The sequence below is a fragment of the Charadrius vociferus genome, unplaced genomic scaffold (assembly GCF_000708025.1).
Source record: "Charadrius vociferus isolate BGI_N301 unplaced genomic scaffold, ASM70802v2 scaffold613, whole genome shotgun sequence".
In the NCBI taxonomy this organism is placed as follows: domain Eukaryota; kingdom Metazoa; phylum Chordata; class Aves; order Charadriiformes; family Charadriidae; genus Charadrius; species Charadrius vociferus.
In genome coordinates, this window is record NW_009647757.1 from 1200540 (window position 1) to 1220820 (window position 20281).

A 20281-nucleotide genomic window follows, 5' to 3' on the forward strand; every position below is an offset into this window, starting at 1 on the left:
AGCAGTCATCATATTGCTAACATTTTGGCCTTGCTCCTCCGTGTTACATATAAATGACAATAAGTACTATATTTGATATTCCGGGTGTATCAAATGTGTTGCATTCTGTTACAGAAGGCATAATTTTTGAGGAAAATACAATTTTTATTATTATTTGTTTTTATTTCTAAGATCTAAGCTTATACTGAAAGAACCATCAGAAAAGGATCTGGGTATATATTCAGTGGAGGTCACCGATGTAGATGATGATATCTCCGCCAGCTGCACTTTAACAAAAGAAGGTAAAAACTAATAATTGACAAGAATAAAAATCTACCGTGCCATGATTTTCTAATATTATGTTTAGAGGAAAACTTCTTGTAGAGGAACAGTAAGTGACTGACGTCACTTAATGATAGTGGCATCATTAGAAAGATGTTTCCCATTCCGTGAAGGCTCAAGGGCAGGTTCTTTTACAGTCCCCTACGAAAAGATTCCATGCTCCTGGAAGGTCATTTTTCCATTACCGTTCAAATTTCACACACAGCTACACTATCACAGTGATTTAAGATGTCTTTAACATGTTTCTTGGATTGATATAACCAACGTTTTATTCAAACATAACTAAATTCTCTTCACAACCTTTTCTAATCCTTCCTGCTATCGTATGTTTTGTACTTATTATATTCTTCTTGACATAAATAAAGCTCATTAATAAATTACATTAAATTAATACAATTAATTTGTTTTGGCCTAGTTGTACTAAACTAAATGACTTACTATTCTTTGCATTTCAGATCTGGACAAATTATTAAAACGTAGCCATGAAATCAGGAACCCATGTAAGTTGAACCAGTGAGAAGCAACTACCACCTGTACAGACTCTGAAAGGGAAACCCTGGCATAACCCTGGCTGGGGCAAATTCTGTGGTTTGCCTATGAATTCCCCTCTGTGGTTCGCTTTGTTTTCCAGTGATCAAGCTGATATCTGGATGGAACATTGATGTTCTGGAGAAAGGAGAAGTGCGGCTATGGTTGGAGGTTGAAAAGCTGTCACCAAACGCACAGCTGCATTTAATCTTCAATGACAAGGAGCTTACAAGTACTCCAGTATGTTCTGGTCTGTTTTGTTTTCAATTCTGACTTACTTTCCCCCTGCTGAACAGGGAGATAGAGCAAATGGGTACATTCACAGTTCTCTAAATGCCCATCGGGTATTTTGATGTGTTTTTGGAAAACTCTGGGGCTTGGTTTTCCACTGCGTATAAACAAAAAGCCAAACTGTCCAGTCCTAGTATCGAGCAAGGCTGCAGCATTGACACTGTTAGTTAATACAGTGTAATATTCCTCAGTGCTATGGCCAGCAAAGCCTTCAGTGATAAAACTCAGAGAATGTCCCCTCCTTATCCAGCTTTCCTTTTATCTCCCCCTTGAGAGGCTGCCACTGATAATCTTGCCGCAGCAGAAACTTCCTTTTTATAAAGGAATTTTCTGACAACAAACCTCAGCCATGTGTAATTCGTCTGATACTAAAACGCACCTGTGCAGGAAAGAGAGCTTGTCTTGGATGAACAAACTCGACTCATTTCAGTGGATGCTAAAGAACTACCATCTCTCACAATGAGGCAGGATATTTTTCTTCTGCTTTACCAAGCAAAGCTGCAAGCTTTCCACCCTATCTTCTTGAATGAATACGGATAAATCTCATGAATTCTAAGAGCAGATGAAAGTGATTTATTTCTCAGTCTGAGGCACTGGAATTAATACTGCATCATGTGTTACAGTGCACTCCAACATTCTGATACATTTAAAAAAGTTCTAGCCTCTTCCTCGTCTTCCCATATCAAGTTAATATTATAACATTTAAAAAGTATTTGGAATGACAGGACCAGAGGGAAGAACAGTTGAGAATGAAGAACAACATAAATCATTCGCCTGTCAGTTAAATGCAGCGTAGCAATGCCAGGATAACAAAAAGACCAGATATATCAAAGGGATAGGACTAGGCCAAAGAATTTCAGAGCTGTTACTGCAATGTTGGGGTTTTTTAAAGGAATGTGTAGCAAATTTATTGAAGGCTTTGTCTATTCTCAGAACTGTGTTTTCTACAATGGAGAACTGACGTGGTCATGCACAATTACCAAGTGTTTGTCAAGCTCTTTGTAATGATAATATTTGCTTAGAACAAACAAGGTGGAAAGGCACAGCGATGATATTTATGTTTGAGCATCTGGCAGGTTTCAGGGTGTATGTGTAAAAGGTTCAGTAGTGCTTGCATGATGTCAGGAGGGTGGCAGTGTTACTCATCATTGCCCAAATATGCAATTACACGCCACAGATGTGTAATTAAGTGCAACCCTTCGATTATACTAAAATTCATGCAGATTCTAGTAAACTGAAAAGTCTGTAATATCCAACAAGAAAGAATGTATTGTGTTATGTGGTTTTAACAGAAGCTTTCTCCCAGAGAAAAGTTCTGATGCAAACAATTCTACTATAGCTACATAGGTAAACAAATAATAGATGAATCCCAGTATATAGAATATCAGAGTGCATCGGCTTCATTACTCCTGTAAGATGAGGGAAGTATAAAAGGATACGTATATAAAAAGACCGTAATGTAATGTTGCAGAAGATGCTATGCCAGGGTCTGACCTTGGAACAGTTCCACTGTGGAAAAACTATTCAGTTCATTGCATTTCCTTTGCTTTTCACAGACACATAAAATAAACTTTGTCAAAGGAAAAGGTCTCGTAGAACTGATAATCCAGAATTTCTGTGATGACGACAAAGGGATGTACACAGCCCAGCTGCAAGATGGAAAAGCTAAAAATCAATTCACCCTAGTTCTTGTGGATGAATGTAAGTGGAAATTCAGGATCAAATATAGACTCCCATGCTCAGTGGAAAGTTTTCTAGGCACTTAAGGCCCCAAACTATTTCCAACAGTTATAATGGCACACTGGGAATCGGGAGAACAAATGTTTATTTTAGCACACATTTAAAGTCCAGGAATCGTGTAAGAAATTATCTGAATTTCTCTGCAACATAAATTGAAGCTTTTGGTGTTATAAATAGGGTCCTGCTGATAAAACAGTCTGCTAAAGCAAAATATCCAGTGGAATGCTGAGTTATCTTTTTCAAATGTTTTACATATTATCTTGCTATGGCAAACTGTCTGTGCCTTGGCAGTAAACTGTATGACATGTACTCACTTATCTCAGAACAGGATCCGATTGAAAATTCACTGTATTTAACAGCCGGTTAATTGCATTACACTGAATGTAATAAAGAAACCAGTGTCAACTGTACTCGAGGACAAGTCCAAGCAACAAAGCAAGCTGAACTTGAAACACAAAGGGTCCTTGTATATGCTGGAACAGAGAGCCTTTTTTAATTAATTAAAAATAGAAAATAATAAGATTCTCATTCAAATACTTCCCCATAGACTATCTCTATTTTCAGTTCTTGCAAACAGTTTGCTTTCAAGTGACCTTCTAAAGCTTCCAAACTTTTTGAATGGAAAGTGTCTATAAAATGTCAAGTCTACTTGACTCCCTTTACAACCAGTGCAGAGAAATAGGGTTTTACTGAGTAATTCAGCACATGCTAAGTTCAGGATATAAAATAAGTTTGATGAATTGTGCGCTAAAAGTGCCCATTTTTCTTTACTGACAATGAAGGAAGTAGAGATAACTAAAGTTACATGAGGTTGTCTAAAACAGTGGTAAATTATATGCTCTCTGCCGCCTTCTGTGTTTCTCACTTCTTAAGCATTTCAATTTCAGGGTTTCTAGCCTACCTTTTTGTATGGTCAAAACTCCTATTTAACTTCCTAAATGCATAATGGTCAGGTCTTCAGAGACTCTTTTGTTTTAATGAAAACAAATGTTAGGTTCTGAGCAACCAGGACAATTAAAGAATGATGGTAGTAATCTGTTCAGGGTTCTCAGTGGGGACCAGAGGTAAGTGCACTAGGGATGTCTTATAAACAAGTATCACAGCTCTAATGATAACACCTTTTGTGATCAGAAATTTCTAAAGTGTTACACTGAGAAATAGTGAGGGGGTTGTTGACTTTGACCATTGCTGTTCTCACAGGTTTTGCTAAAGTTGCAGAGGCGGCTGATGCAAAACGGAGAGAATGGAAGAAAAAGCAGGGTAAGATAACCTGAAGGTTAATGACTTGCCAGAATTATGCCAACAGGATGGCAAAACCTGAGCAAAGCTATTTCACTGAGTGCTCCAAATACTTTTCTTCATCGTCTTTTTAAAGTGTATTATTTAAGCTGATTAATAAACTAGGGTAAGATTCCTTATTTTAAGATACACTGCCATGGTCTTAAAAATCAAAATAATTTATTTAAATAGTTTTAGCCATGCTAGCCACAATCCTCAGTACAGATCTGCATCAGTGCTGTAACACTGAACAGTTTTGAATTCTGAAAACTGTCCAATCTGAATATATACCATGTAATTAAGATCCACTTGCTTTCCTTGTAGAAAACAGGATTCTCTAGATAAGCTTTAAAAAAATCGTGCATTCCACTTTCATTTTATCCACCATCTTATATTAATGAATAAGGAAGTTTATAAAACAGTTGCAGAGAAAAATTCTACAATTGGAAAGGTGATGCCCTTCTAGCAGGGATAAAAATATTCACTTAATAACTGTGATACCACACTAGATTATAGGTCCAGTCTCCTGTCTTCAAAGATGCTTAGCATAGGGTGAAAATGTATATAAAGTAATCTGTCCCCCAGTTTACCCTCCCAGAATCAGGAAGAAAATCAGAAAGTATATGGCTTTTCTATTGTAATTGTAAATCACCTGGGAAATATCTATCAACACCTACACTGACTTGATGCATAGTAGAGTCATAAAGGACTGGTTAGGCAGCATCATTAACTACATTTTAAGATAGGATTCCTCAACAAAGATACGTTAGCTAAGGACAATACAAACCCAGCAATAATTATATGCTCTGAACTGTGGTGCCTATTGCATGCAAAACTCAGTAGCGTGAAGCATTCCCTACAGACCGCACTGCGGGGATTCACCACTGGATGGAGGCATTTCTGTAGGTAACACTTGAGAGCTGCGGAAATGCATAGCAAAAGACATTTCTTTTCTTTTCTAGGTCCACATTTTATAGAGAACTTGAAATGGACGGTTACTGAGAACTGTGAAGTAGTCCTTACCTGCAAGGTACATACAGCTATGTGATGCAGCTGCACAGTTTGAATTTCTTTCACATTAAATTTTAGATGTGAATTTTAAGGAAGGGTATGAACAGTGCTCATCCAAATGCTTGCTTATCTGCGGACCAATGAACGTTAAGTGACAGTATTTCTTGGACAGAAATTTTAATAAAAAAGGAAGTTTCTAAGATTCTGGAGCAATCCTCTAATGCAAGTGATGTTTCATATTAGAAGGCATTCAGAAATAAAATGCATTTGGAACCCTGACTTCTAAATGTTGACTTCAAACAGGCAACAAATCTGAGAAAGGACACCAGCTTCCAATGGTTCTTCAATAAGAAAGCACGAGCAGGTGGTGTGTTTGATCCACAGACTGGGATTGGAACTCTTCATATTAAAAAGGTGAAAAAAATAAAGAAACTCAGACTTTGGTGATCACATGAAAATGCAAAAAATATGGGTCGATCTTATTAACACTGAATGTGTGTTTTGGGTAGTGCCCACTAAATGAAAGAAATTGAACAAATGCTGAGAAAAGCACAAAAGAAGAAACGATTTAACATTATAGTCAGATCTGAATTAGAACTAAGATGTTTTTAACAGTGACTGGCTGTTAAAAGTTTAACATGTCCTAAGTGGCTAAAAAGAAAAGTGTGGTCTTTTCAGGTTTTCTGATCAGGACCGATTGCCTAGTCTGGAGATGAACTTTAGTAACAAAACAAAACAACAAAAAAAAAAGTCACTGAGCTCATTAAAGAAGTAACTGAATGAAATTTTATGGCTTGACCAATAGCGAAGGCCAGACAAGAGGATATAATGCCCCTTGGAATCTTAACTGCCTCAGAGAAGATACAGCTGAAGAAAGGGAACTTGATGGTGCAGTTAGTTTTAGTGCAATCTCTGCATGGCTAATTTGAATCCTGTTTGGATTTGATTTTTCATCTTAATTTAAAACAGCCAAATCACCTACAGAAAACAAGTAGATATAAACGTATCTGAATGGGAACACCTGCTCACACCAGTCTGAGGACCAGCAGGAACACTGCAGGCTGGAATTCAAGCGCATTGGCAAAGCAAAACGAGGAACATTTATGGAGCAGTGGGCATTCATCATCACTGAGTCCCAGACGTACCTGTACGGTACACCACTAAGGACACACAGTGGTACAGGGTGACTGAGGGCAAAAGCTGAGATACTGACTCCCCATAACTGACAACGTATCAGTTCATAATGAACCAGGTGCGCTTCTAACCTTTCAAAGGAGATTCTGGGGTGAATTGCCTTTTTTGCCCAGCCTTCTGATCCATCCGGCCAAATTCACTGGGAGGGAATAAAAAAATCTCAGCTTTTCCCTCTTTTCCAAATCCTGCTGGATTTCAATGATATGTAGCATTTCTGTTGGGGGGGGTGTGTGTGTGTGTGCCTGTGTTTGGGTGTTTGGTTTTTTTAATAAATATTACATATGTACGTATATATTTGCTAGATAACCAAAGCAGATGAGGGCCAATACAAAGCACTTGTTTCAGATGACCGAGGAGAGGACTACACCCAAATTGATCTCACAAAAGCAGGTAAGAGAATCTTACATCAGGCAATAATACATATTCACACCCCTGCCTGGGATTCAATTTGGATTTAAAAACAAATTTCATTACTTTCTACCACATTGTTAATTACTATTGTACCTACATGGGATTACATAGGGATTAAAACCTGCAAAAAAAAAAAAGTTACTGGTCAAATTTAAAGAGTTTCCCAATCTACTATAGCATATATATATATATATGCTGATCATTTTAAAAATCACAAGTATTTCATGTGAGGTTGCGGTCATAAAATACACTATGTAAAACAGTCTTTTACTTTGCAAGAGTTATACAGAGCCAAATCAACAGAATAAAAGTATCCTTTCCACCTGATCTCAGAGCTTTTTTTTTCATCTGTCCATACTATACTTCATTTGATAATCCACAGACAACCTTTCACTCCTGGAAGTTTAGCTAGTCCTCCAAAGCATCACGAGAACAAACTTTCATTTCCACTCTGCATACCCCACCAGTGAGAATATTTCTCGGCTGAATTACGACAACAGAATAGTTGTTAAAGACAACATCAAGTGGAAAAACAATCACATGCTGCTGCAGATTCCTGCTTCACTTTTCAGTGTTCTGAATATGCTCTGGAAATTGAAAAATAAACATGCAGTTCTGACATTCTAATGTCATTTACATGTATAGTCATTTATCAAGCTATGACTGCATTATAAATTCTGTCAAGCACCACAGTTAAAAGCTCAGTAATGTTTCAGTCACTTCAACTCAGCATCAATCAGAAGTTTCTGCTTCCCAAGATTAAAATTCTACCCTGACATATGGAATCTATCATTTAAACCTGATACATAAATCTGCTTTCTGTGAGGCAGGCTGTTGCATATGTTGAGCACTAAGGAAGATAGAAGCATCTAAATTTAGTAAGAAATGCCCAGCATCTAAAAATGAATGAGTTAGTGGCAAAAATTCCATTCTGAGTAAGCTTCGCAACAGAAGAAGACAACGAATAACTACTAGATATAATATATCCTAAACATAATGAAATTAAGTTGGTAGATCAGATGTGATTTGCTAAATACAGTATTTATAGACACTTAAATCTTTATGTCTTTACAGCCTTTGAAGACCTTCTCAAGGAGTTGTGTAGGATCAGCGGTATGTCATTTTCTCATCAGCTGACACAGTAATAATGAAAGGGGAGAAAGGTGGGGTGCCACAATCAGAGCAAACTGCTGTCCCTGGGTTTGGATCAAGTGTACCACCACCCATTTACTACTCCTTTAGTGTTAGAAGTACCTTCAAACTGTCAAGGAGGAGGGTCAGCAAATAAACCCAGGGACATAAAACCCTCTGCACTTACAAATTAATTCTGTGACCTTTCCGTGCCAGCAGCCTGTGCCTTGTGACATCACTTGTTATGTGAATTTGGGCAAGTTTTACTATTTCTATCTGTGACGTGTGTATTCCAGACACAGCTCTCTAGAAGAGATGCTGACATTTTTCTACTGGCTGCTGGCTAATAGATCCAGGGTATTCAAGAGGTAGGATACCATCCAGCTTTCAGCTAGCCACATTCTCCAGAGAGAAATGTTAACAGGTCATTTGGGATTTTGTTTGTGTAACAGGCGATATTGTGCATTCTTGAATGTCCTCCTCAATTTCAGTCTTTCAATTACTCTATTAGCTCTTTCTGCTACACCTCTGAAGATTCAGCCTACTGAAGAAGGCATCAAAATCTACACAGATGTGAAGTACTACACAGACTACATGAAAACAACCTGGTATCACAAGTAAGTCCTCAAAAGATATTTGGAAGGTATGGAGTCCTGTTGCTTGTAATTGTTTATCATCAAAATTAAAATGTTAGCCCTGAGCCCATAGCTTTTTAAGGCAATGGTAGATATGTCTAAGTAAAGGTTGAAAATCACAATTCACTTTGCATCCTGAAACATGTCTGGGAATTCCAAAATAAGCAGTCATGTTATTTTTATCTTAGCACCACAGAAATATTTATAAGTTATCATCTTTACTGGAATAATAATGATGCATTGAAGATACTGCTCAGTTACAGCCACCTTGGTTAACAGACAGGAAAATAAATTGTTTGTTTTTGCAAATTCTTTATTTCTACTACTTTGTACTTTCCTAAACCACCCTATTACCCCACTCTGAATAACAGATATTCCCAAACATTATAAAATTTTTCCAAACACTAGATAATTTAGCCTCATAATAGCTTCACAGAATAGAGGAATGGTGTTTTATTAGATACCACCTACACATGTATATAAGGAGGCCAATTTTTAATAACGTTTAAGGGCTAAATGCATACAAATATTCAACATCTAAATACTATTTAATCTCATAAACAAGAACTAAGAGGTCTTTTGCAGAGTTTTTAGAGCTTCGGCAAACTTCCTAAAAATACTGCTAGATGCCCCGTGAGATTTTCAAAAGTGACTGAGTACATAACTTTCCATGAAATTAACAGTGACGTCGGGACTCCCACTCCCTTATTCTAAGCAGTATAGGTCTAAAAAAAGTTAGCACTATTATTTATACAGTTCTGCTAAATACTGTTGAAATTGTATCATTTGTTTACTTAGGGAGAAACAACTGGAAAGTCGTGACAGACTGAAAGCTGGGAGCACAATGAACCAGATCTGGCTTCACATACTGAACCCAACAGATGCAGATAAGGGAAAATACACCCTGGAGTTATTTGATGGGAACAACTCTCACAAACTGTCAACCGACTTGTCTGGACAAGGCAAGCAGAGTCTAACAATACTGTCATAGGAATGAGATACACCTGAGTGTCTTTCCAAGATTCTTCAAATCATGGGCAGTGATTCCTCTCTCCCTTATTTGAGCTGGAGCCACGCTTCCATGACAGCACGCTATGAAATTAGGTTAAGAAGGACAGTGAAGTGCCCATAGAAGTCAGAGGAAACACAGGGATAGGAAAAGTGCACAGCAGAAAGATTGAAGCCTTTAGGCAGCCTTGCTGCCATAGCGTAAGGCCCTTCTGAGCGAACGACAAGTGGGATGAGCAGCTGCCCCTGGGATGTGTCTGATTCCTCCATAGACCAACAGACCTTACAGGTGGCATCTTGGAAAAGAGAATGTGGGTCCAGGTTTACAAAGACTTTTCCAAACTGTTCAAAGTTGGGTTTTTTTCCCTCCTCTAGACTTCTCTTTGGAAAGGGAGTACTAGATCCCACTTATGTCAGTAGTATATAAATAGAGTCATATTTCCTTAAGGCAGATATAGATACTGTCTAGATGGTAATCATACATATCTGTGTGCACAAATACCTGTAATTCCAACACTGATGCATTATGTTAAGCCTACTAAGTCAAATGAAATAAACGGCAACTTTCCCTAAAACCTCTTCATTCCTTGCAGCCTTTGAAGATGCCCTGGCCGAGCACAGAAGGCTAAAGTAAGTTCTGCCTAAATATTTTCACAGCTAAATCTATTTTGAGTGTCATATTCTCTATTGAGAATGCAATGCCTAATAAATAAAACCACTATAATTTTATCTCTCTCACTTTCAGGGAAGCAGCAGTAGCAGAAAAGTGTAAGTAAATTAATTTCCTTCCTTCTGTGAAACAGAGTCAATTGGTATGCTGATAAGTAAAATTAAAAGGTCATATTTGTTCATTCCCAGGTCGTGCCAGAGTTGTTCAAGGTCTGCCAGATGTTGCCACCATCATGGAGGACAAGGTAATGTTGAGTAACTGTTCGTATAATTGGCCCTTGATAACCACAGACATAGAAGATGATGGGGGGAAAACTATTTGTTTTCCCCTTCTGTGTGTTCCCAGCAGCTTTCCTGAGCCACTGCATTTGCCAAAGGTGTGAAGTGGTACCCCCCACAATATTCATATCGGCCCACTATATTGTTGATGGGGCTTCCAAACATGCATGTGCTTCTGCACATATAGATGCTCTTTGTGGCCCAGAACCTCTTTCTTGCAGGTTTCAGATGTTACTGCTTCCTAGGTCTGTTTCACAGCCAGATCCTTTCTGTTGTCTTCCCATTTCATAGGATTAGACTAAGGCCTTTAAATGCTGGACCTGATTTTCCCATCATATAAACTTGCTGCTTACATTTCTGAATCACATTCCCCTTTACTGGTACACAGGCAGAATAAAAATCCTGTAAAGTAATTGCAAATTCACCATGTGCCTATTTAAGTATCACTTTACAATGTAAGAAAGCTATAAAAAGATGGTAACACAAATATGAGTCAGGCCCAGTGAATTCAGTCAGGTTAATCCTGATTATACTGGAGGATATCAGTAAAAGGAGTGGACAGTCCTGGCATCTCACTCATTGAAAAGCTAAGAGAATTCATTTTTATTTTTCTCAATTTCTCATCAACTGAATTTCCTTGCTCATTTATAATTTATTTCTGCTATCTGTTTTACCATAGACCCTGTGTTTAACCTGCTGTGTATCTGGAGATCCTTACCCAGAAATCACTTGGTTCAAAAATGAGAAGGTTATCGTCTTTAAAGATCGTTACAAAATGGATGTGAAGGGGACAGTTGTCACGATTACTATAGAGAAAGTCTGCAATGAAGACACAGGAAAATACAGCATCTATGTCAAGAATAAGTATGGTTCTGAAACAGGGCAGGTTACTATCAGTGTCTACAAGCATGGAGAAATACCAATAGGAATGGAAGAAGAGGAAGTCTCAGATGGGATTATAACGAAAAAGTCTAAATGAATTAGTCAATTATGTCTCACTGAATTTAAAAGGATTTTAACTCCTTTGGATTCCTTTCAGTGTCTCTGCCCAAAAATTCAGGTTCATGTCTCTATTTTAGTAATATTTTATTTTGGTAGTTGTTAGAAAATGATTCTCGTGTGTGTGCGTGTGAGAGACACCTGGGGTTGTTCAGCCTGGAAAAGAGAAGGCTCTGGGGAGACCTTATAGCCCCTTCCAGTACCTAAAGGGGGCCTACAGGAGTGCTAGGGAGGGACTTTTTACAAGGGCATGTAGTGATAGGATGAGGGGGAATGGCTTCAAACTGGAAGAAAGTAGATTTTGATTAGATATTAGGAAGAAATTCTTTCCCGTGAGGGTGGTGAGCCCCTGGCGCAGGTTGCCCCGAGAAGCTGTGGCTGCCCCATCCCTGGAGGTGTTCAAGGCCAGGTTGGACGGGGCTTGGAGCAACCTGGGCTGGGGGGAGGTGGCCCTGCCCATGGCAGGGGGGTGGAACGAGGTGATCTTCAAGGTCCCTTCCAACCTAAACGATTCTATGATTCTACGTGTAGACATGCATGGTCACCTTACAGAGAAAGTTCTCCTAGTAAATCTGTGTGGGAAATACCAGAGGATTCACGTATGAGAACCAGGCTTTCAGTGGAGTTTTATTTTATTAAATCACCATGTTACTGATTATCTTGTAGCTGACAAATGCTTGCTTGTGTGTGAATTATTAAACTTATACCCTTGGTGGCACCTCAGCACTGTTGTCAAGTACATCCATCTTGAAATCAGTTGGCCAGTGTGGGGGAAGTTAGGAATTTTCCTAAATAACGTGCTGAATCAGGGCCTTGAAGTATGAACCTTTCCAAACCTAACCCATATGGGAAGAAAACAAGGCAGTGACATTTTTAAGGCTTACTTCTTTACAGGACAACATATTCAGCTTCTATATATACTGACATGCAGTAATACACTTACACAAAAGGGTTGAGTGAATGTCTACGGAAGTGATCAGGTTTAGTAGTTATGTTGGATTATTCTGGATATAGAAAAAAAAAGCTGAAGCCACAGCTATACTCCCAGCTTCTACCAGTAAAACTGTGTCAGTGAGAGATAAAAAGTGATTGTATTCCTAATACAGACATCCAGCTAAACACATTTATTCAGCAAAACATCATCTTACCTTACCCCACAAACCAGCGTAAACTGTCCTCACAATAGCAGTATTTTTCCCTGTTCCAGTGTCAATGTAAATGAGCACAGCAATCCTGTATAGGATTGCCAATCATTTCACCAAAGGCAGTTACATTTCAGACATTACTTACATTAAATGTATATCATTTATATGACTAAATTTAATAATATTAAAAAGCGAGAGCTTAGCTAATTGCCTAGATTCACCTTACAGTGAATGAAGAAAAGCAGGCCCTTCTGACAGCATCATTAACATTACTCAATGGTAAAAAAGATGAATCATGTCCTAGAATAGCTCCAGTATAAACATGCACCTTTTAGAGCCATGTGTGTTACACCCCACACATAAATGCAGCCTTATTCATTATCAGTACCTCATCCTTGCTACTCAGGTATTATCGTATGTAAATATAATTACAAAATTGGCTCTATGTGTGTGAACTTTCTTTAAAATTACATACTGAAAAAAAAGTTGTGAATTTGTAAGAAAAAGTTCAGGATTGGTTTTCTACTGGTATGGAGTAATAAAAGTTAACTTAGAAAGGTCATCTACCCCTGGGATACAGGCTCTATTTGAATTAAGCAATATAATTGCAAGACACATAACCTAATGAATGTCTTCCAAAATCAACAGTCATGCTTGCACAGACAGCAAGGAATATCACTCAATAGCTATAATGAGTACGGAATTCTTCGTGCAACTGGTGACAAGAAATAATACATCCCATTTACTTCTTCCATTTCAGTCTCCAAGCAATGTTCCATGTTATATTTTACCTTTAATCTTCTATGTATGCAGTGTTTATTAAAAAAATAATAATAAACTGAATTTAATACAGATTTAGATGCCCATTCCTGGCATCTACTGGATAAAGTCATAACTGACTGTCCCACTCTAATGATACTCCCTGTCCTCAAGTAATCGGAGGCCCACAATTTTGGAAGAAATAGCTGTGGATTTTATTCCCACCATTTAAGGTCCAAGTGCCCATTGTAGAGAATATTGTGATAATTAGGGAGTTCCTGCTGCAAGACAGTGATTATCTCACATCTATTGTAAATTATGACATTTTATCTGAAGAATTCTGTCCAAAACACAGAAAATGTATTAAACATAGAAGTTGCAAACAAAAAGAAAACCAATTAATCCATGCAACACTTTACAACAATTATGAATAATTACCCAAGTTCAGTAACCCACAACAAACATAACATCCCAAACCAGCTGGTCAAGGTAAGACATTCTACAGAGCAGAATGAACTAGAGGTTATGATCATTAAGAACAAATAAATGATTAATAATTGTTACTCCATGGTTAATAATTAGCCAGTCATCTCACAATTTGGGCTGGCCTTTCCCTTTCCATAAATAGCATCTGAATGACCAGGGAGAGCCCTCACTTTCCTGCTAGCATCACCACCCTAAACTGCCTTATAACATCCACAATGGCATTCAATGGAACCTGGCAGGTCTATGCTCAAGAGAACTACGAAGCGTTTCTGAAAGCTCTTGGTAAGTGCCTAGTTACTTTTGAAATAATTTGCTCAGATTGCAACACACACTTTATGTGACATTTCTTATTACTGTATTTCTATGGTTTTTTATCTTTCATTTGTATGACAAACTACCCCTGCCAGGTAAGTCTGTCGTGTCTAATTTGGAAACAAAAAGAAGCTGAAAATTGTACAAATAGATGTAGAAAGGTTACAGATAAGCCCCAAATCCCTACCTTAACATTAGATGAGTCCCTCGTGAAAGAAGAGGTGTATAAGAAATCAACTTGTTTTGACTAACACATAACTTTATAAATACTTTTAACTAGAAACTAGTTGTCAATGATGCATATGGATTTCCAAGTGCAGGCACTTTCTACAGCACTAGTGGTTAACATATATGATAGCTGCTTAGTAATCTGTAAGGGACATGGTTCGTGGTGGCTTTGGCACTGTTAGGTTAATCGTTGGACTCAGTAACCTTAAAGGTCTCTTCCAACCTAGACAATTCTATGAATAGACTCGGTGGTTATGACTTAGTAGGTGTCTACATTAATAAAAATGCACTACCCTCCTGACAATCTTGAAAAAACATTCACAGTGGGGTTTTTAAGAGTACATAAGAGATATTCAGTTACAGTTGAAAAGCCTAGTCTGACAGTATGATGTCTGAATCAATCCCTCTACTACTACAGATGATACTCTCAAACTGTACTAGAGACACCCCGATAAGGTAATTTGAGGCTACTTGCACTGTTGCAGCTCTGACAAGACAGATAAACCTCACCTCCAGTCTCCCTGGCAAAAGGTGAGGGAAACAAAGTAATACACATGGTTTTTGTCAAGGAGAAATGTCACCACATGGCAAGCCATTACGGAAAGAAACAACACATACCCTGACACAAGATTAACGAATATAATATCAAAATCTATACAGATTAGATGGAATGGAGCAATATGCCCATAGAGAAGTGGGGAATCCAAAACAGGATTTGTCTTTTAACTTGCACACCACTTTTTATTATTGGTTTGTATCTTTTGCATGTTTATCAGAGAAAGGAATTTGTTATTTCATATCAACACACTACTTCACAAGAGAAAAAGTCACTTTTTGCCTTTTTTACAGCATTGCCAGATGACCTTATCAAACTCGCCAAAGATATTAAGCCTATTGTTGAAATACAACAAAAAGGAGATGACTTTGTTGTGACATCAAAAACACCCAAGCAATCTGTAACTAACTCATTTACACTTGGAAAAGAGGCTGACATTACTACTATGGACGGCAGAAAGCTAAAGGTAATATATTTCAGGAATGGGTACATGTCTTTATTCATCCTTCTACTTCAGTTTCTGTGTATGAGTGAAAGTTGTTTGTACCATTTCCATGAGCATACATTTCCATCATTTCAACAAACAGGAATGTTTCTTCTACAACTCTTATTAAAATGCTGTGGTCTCCAGTTTAAATTAGCAAATGTGATTATGAAACGTTGGTATAATTTATTTCCTATTTAAGCAGTCTTCTACTTATTCTAATTGAATTCCAAAATCTAAATTTTTTTATCATTTTTAAATCTGCTTCAACAGTGTACTGTGAACATGGTAAATGGGAAGCTTGTATGCAAATCAGAAAAATTCTCCCATGAGCAAGAAATTAAAGGAAGTGAAATGGTAGAGGTAAGTGTTAGAAAATAATGGCACATTAAGAAAAATGCTGAAAGAAAAAATGTTCTGTGTTGATTAGCTCTTAGTGTAAGCTCAATACTTTAAAAAAATCCTGGCCCCAAAATTACTATATTACTTGCAGAATTCCTTACAGGTGATTAAATCTGCAGATACAGAATTTTAGTATTTCAAACTAAGCACAGTTCGTGGAAAATACTATTACTGTCTTTTATTATTTCTGTTTCTTATTAAAACCAATTGCCTTAGATGACTATCCTTTAAACATTGCTCATATATTTAAGGCAACCTGCTCAACAAATCTCTTTATTAATTACTACCCTGGGGCCAATTCTAGGCACTGAAATGTGAAGAACTATAGCTGCTGAGCACGTTGCAGAAAGACTCCTTACAGATTCCTCTAGATTACTATAGCAGTGTTTCCACCCTTAGCTTTACCCACAGCATTGGCTCTGGAAAGAAATAAAGTCTGAGTCAAACGCGAAAATTTACTCGTTCCACATACAATTCTTCAAAGTTCTTTAGTTAGTTCTAAATTGTTCTGTACTGACAAAGAGCTTTTCTCGATATAGTTAAGCTCACTTGGCTTCTAAGAAGTATCCACTTGGGTAAAGACTACTACAGGAGTGACAGCTAACTACATTAAAGCTATATGGTTTGGACATAGAATTTCATACGATCATTTTGAGTATCTCAAACTACTTTTCTAACAGTAAGTAAGCAAAACACCAGGCAAAAGAATCCACTACTATTTGGGACAGTGGATTTCTGTTACAGGAAGCCTATCTTTCTTGTAGTATCTATGATAGCCCGTAAAACAGAGTGATTAAATGTAGTTGATGATGGTATTTATATTTAGATTTTCCATCTTCAGAGCTAGTTCTGTAAAAAAGTCTTCTTTGGTATGCATGTTATCACATTTATAGGCAGGTACTGTAAATGAATTTTCTTGTGGAATGAGATGGATTTATACATGGAATTACAGAAACTTTTAGCCATTTAGCTATAAATAGATTTCCTAAAGTCTAAATGAAAATCGTGTTACGCATATTTGTCTTCTACAGACTATGACTTTTGGTGGAGTAACACTTGTCAGAAGAAGCAAGAGAGTTTAAAGACAGATTATGTTCTTTGTGACATCCTTACATACCTAAAATAAAGTGCAGTTTCCACAAGCTGTGATCTTTGTTGTCTGAAAAACAATACAGAAGATAATTATGATTTCTACTCTCCTTTCACGCATGCATCACTTTCCATTATTATAAGACTGTGTTTTCTCTGAGTACACTTCCAGATCCCTTCTATACTCAAAGTGACAGAATTCTGCCTCCCAGACAACCAAACACAGATATTAACTGAAACATTATGATTTTATCATAATAATCCTTGGGAGCGGACAAAAGCTGACATAAATGTTTCTTGACTTCTTACGTAATCAGTGAACACATTCAGCTTTAGTTCCTTTGTCTAATAAAGTTTGGTCTTCTACTAAAAACCCTTTCTCTACAACTTGGCCAGCAAAGAACAATTAGACATTTATTTAGTTGATCTGCACCACTTGTCTGTAACAGGAATAGAAAGAGTAATACTTTAAAAGCTATGAAGTATTTAACAGTCATAAGCAATTACAAAGTAATAATAGGAATGACTGCTCTTAAACTGAAGTACACAAGAGTACAATTAAACAAAAATGAGGCACTACAACAGAAAAGGGAATTAAATATTTTTCCAGTTTGCAACATGCTCCCAATATCTGCTTGTCACAGTGCAAGTTTGTGAAGCTCAACTAGACCATTTATGTTCAGATTATTTGTCTCTACTGAAGTATAAAATGCACAGGACCCACGCCTATAACCATTTCTCTGTTCACTGCTGATTAGATCCTACTATTATATTAGCAGTCCTATTTCGTACTTATTTAAGTCACTGCAGATTTGTTAGAACTGGTCTTGGGTGTAAGACCTCCATGAAAAACAGTTGCTGGACTCATTATGCCGTTTAAAATCTTCATGAGGACGTTTTATTCCAATTAAGAGTGCTGAGTCTATTATCTTCCTACCCTAGGAGAAGGGTGGTTTGTGAGGGAGGAGGTTGTGTTTTAGTTAATAACACTTGCAACATGATATAAGCAATCTGGGAAATGTATTCTTATTCTGGGGCAAGTCTGTTCCTCATGGGGAGTTTTACTGGCATAACCATGCGAGTATCATTGTGTTCATTTTGCTTCCCAGGCAGTTCTAATGCTAACTACACTTTTGCACACTAAATTAAATTCTATGTGAGTTACACATAAATAAGATCAACAGAACAGAAATCAAGACACTGGTAAAACTCGTGGAGAAGGCTGCTTTGAAGCATCTCTCCTGCAAAAAGCCATATAAGAGCCTCAAACACTTCTGTTTGGAAGTTGCTGGGTAACTGCTTCTAACTACACAACGAAACACTACAAAACAGAGCGTAATTTTCCAACAGTAAATTTGCAGAACACTGCAAGTCTTTAATGACCAAATGCATTATCAGTAAGTTGTAGGATACAAAATATGACACACTTCAGGTTTATTTCTAAACTAATGCAGACATCATTCATTACTCTGAGCACTACACTTTTAAAGCCTGTTACAAAACAATTGCTTTTGATACACTGTGACATAAAGTGGGATTGATGTTAAAGCAAAATGCATATGTATTTGTTTGCTTTTAAAAGAAACATGAAGGTCTTACTTTGGTTCAATGACTACTCAAATATTCCCATCTCACTTGACACAGTCTGCCTTGCACTCTCTTTTTCCTTATTCAACCCCTTAACAAAGTTCAACCCCAATACATGACAACTGGTATACAAAGGCAGCTTAAGTTACAGATTGTAGTACTACATACTAAAACCACACTAATCCTACACAGAACTTAAACTGATGCTAAACCATTATAATTTGAAAACACTAAAAATTCTTAAAAAAATACTTCACCTTACTTCATGATTGTGGTGATTTAGTAGTTCCAGCAACCGTGTCCATTTTTTCAGTCCAACGGCAACATTCTTCTGCCACATGGCATCTCAGATTTCGGTGAAATATTCAGTGCAGTTCCTTACGTGAAGCAGTCAAAACCTGAAGGATTTTGATCAGATTGCGTACCCTGCCCCATTGTCCAAAGTAATCCATCATTTCTGGATTACAAACTCTTACAAGCTTGGATGACAGCACCGGATTCACTCTTCCACAAAACCAAGTGAAACTTTCTGCAAAGGACTTCCTGAGAGTATTTATTTGGATCTTGTTCAAAACAGTTCATTTCCAATTTGGAAAGTTCTGAAAGGCTAATCTTGGCAGCAAGTATTTCTATCCATCACCAAACTCCACTCTTTGGTGATTCCATTGTTTTTCAGAGTGTCTATGGAAGGAATTTTTTCTGCTTTGGCATTGCTGCTTTGTGTCACACACTCCCACCACAATTTCAGTCTCAAATGTGCTTTCTTGGCTTCATTCTCATGTTCTTTTCATGACTTGTGTAAGCAGATCTGTGTATATATTGCACAAGGTAACAAAGTCAACCTGCTGCTGGCATACTTAGCATAGAATAATGTTAACTGTAAATATTAAATGCAGGAAACATTGCCAGAGACCCCCATCTCTTTTCTGTAGAGTCCTGAACACAGACCTCTGAGCATAGAACCACCATAATTTTCTTTTTTTTCAGAAGAGCAGCATATATAGTTGGCAAACACCTCCTGGGTCAGTGATTGAACTTCGTCTGTCATTGAAAATCTGTAGGTCAGGAAATTCTGAGTGTGAGATTGCCAGGATATGAACAGCAGTGTCTACCCATGAGGGTTTTCATTCGTATTCAGCCATTAAAAATAAAAGTGAAAATACACTAGTAACGGACATCAGGTAGGTCTTTCTCTCCCGTCTGTAGTTCGCTGAAAATTCCTCACACCAGTAAAGATGCAGACACGCTGCTTTATTAAACCCTTCATCAACACACCTCTAACTGTTCAGTCACAGATCTGCCATTTATCTGCCTATAAACCTGTTGGTGAGTCACGCATTAAGACATTAAGAAATTATCTCTCTATCCATCCACTTTATTGTTCTCATCACGCAAATGGCTTTAGTAAAAAAGGGCTAGTCCTTCACAAATACCGCCGCTTTACAACTGTCCGATGAAAACTCCTGGGGCACAACAACCCTGCTGGTGACAAGGCCACTTAAAAGTGAACCCTCGAGCCACAAGAAAAGGCCCTGCGCAGTGAGCCCTACACCCCAACCAGCTGCTGAGTCTGTTTGTTGTGCCGGCCGACTGCGGAGGAACGAGCCACAGCGCCCCGAGGTGACTGCGTGAGGCAGGACGCACCCTCTCTCCTCACAGCAACGATCCGCCCTCCATCTTGCCCGCCCGATGGAGCGCCACGCGCGCGCTTCCCCCTTTTTCGGCGGGAAAAGCCAGC

General features: G+C 37.9%; 2 protein-coding genes across 2 annotated transcripts in view; both read left to right on the forward strand.

Moving 5' to 3' along the window:
- MYOM3 (myomesin 3) overlaps window positions 1–11475 on the forward strand; it is a 28505-nt gene extending 17030 nt beyond the window's left edge. Inside the window, exons 23-37 of the mRNA XM_009882241.1 lie at window positions 172–281; window positions 777–821; window positions 953–1089; window positions 2697–2841; window positions 4081–4140; window positions 5121–5188; window positions 5473–5583; window positions 6666–6753; window positions 7849–7887; window positions 8417–8522; window positions 9339–9502; window positions 10142–10178; window positions 10294–10316; window positions 10407–10462; window positions 11176–11475. Coding sequence (XP_009880543.1) covers window positions 172–281; window positions 777–821; window positions 953–1089; window positions 2697–2841; window positions 4081–4140; window positions 5121–5188; window positions 5473–5583; window positions 6666–6753; window positions 7849–7887; window positions 8417–8522; window positions 9339–9502; window positions 10142–10178; window positions 10294–10316; window positions 10407–10462; window positions 11176–11475 — 1489 coding nt within the window. The remainder of the gene's footprint in view (window positions 1–171; window positions 282–776; window positions 822–952; window positions 1090–2696; window positions 2842–4080; window positions 4141–5120; window positions 5189–5472; window positions 5584–6665; window positions 6754–7848; window positions 7888–8416; window positions 8523–9338; window positions 9503–10141; window positions 10179–10293; window positions 10317–10406; window positions 10463–11175) is intronic.
- Window positions 11476–14053: 2578 nt separating this feature from the next.
- Window positions 14054–17007, forward strand: LOC104283954 (fatty acid-binding protein, liver). Its single transcript, XM_009882210.1, has 4 exons — window positions 14054–14167; window positions 15275–15447; window positions 15739–15828; window positions 16899–17007. The coding sequence occupies exons 1-4, from the start codon at window positions 14101–14103 to the stop codon at window positions 16947–16949; spliced, it is 381 nt and encodes a 126-aa protein (XP_009880512.1). The 5' UTR covers window positions 14054–14100; the 3' UTR covers window positions 16950–17007.
- Window positions 17008–20281: the final 3274 nt, after the last annotated feature.

Bases quoted from the DNA above. Each gene is read 5' to 3' on its own strand.
- LOC104283954 (XM_009882210.1), top strand. From the start codon at position 14,101: ATGGCATTCAATGGAACCTGGCAGGTCTATGCTCAAGAGAACTACGAA. The intron at 14,168-15,274 runs GTAAGTGCCTAG...CCTTTTTTACAG, and splicing joins AGCGTTTCTGAAAGCTCTTG to CATTGCCAGATGACCTTATC. The intron at 15,448-15,738 runs GTAATATATTTC...CTGCTTCAACAG, and splicing joins TGGACGGCAGAAAGCTAAAG to TGTACTGTGAACATGGTAAA.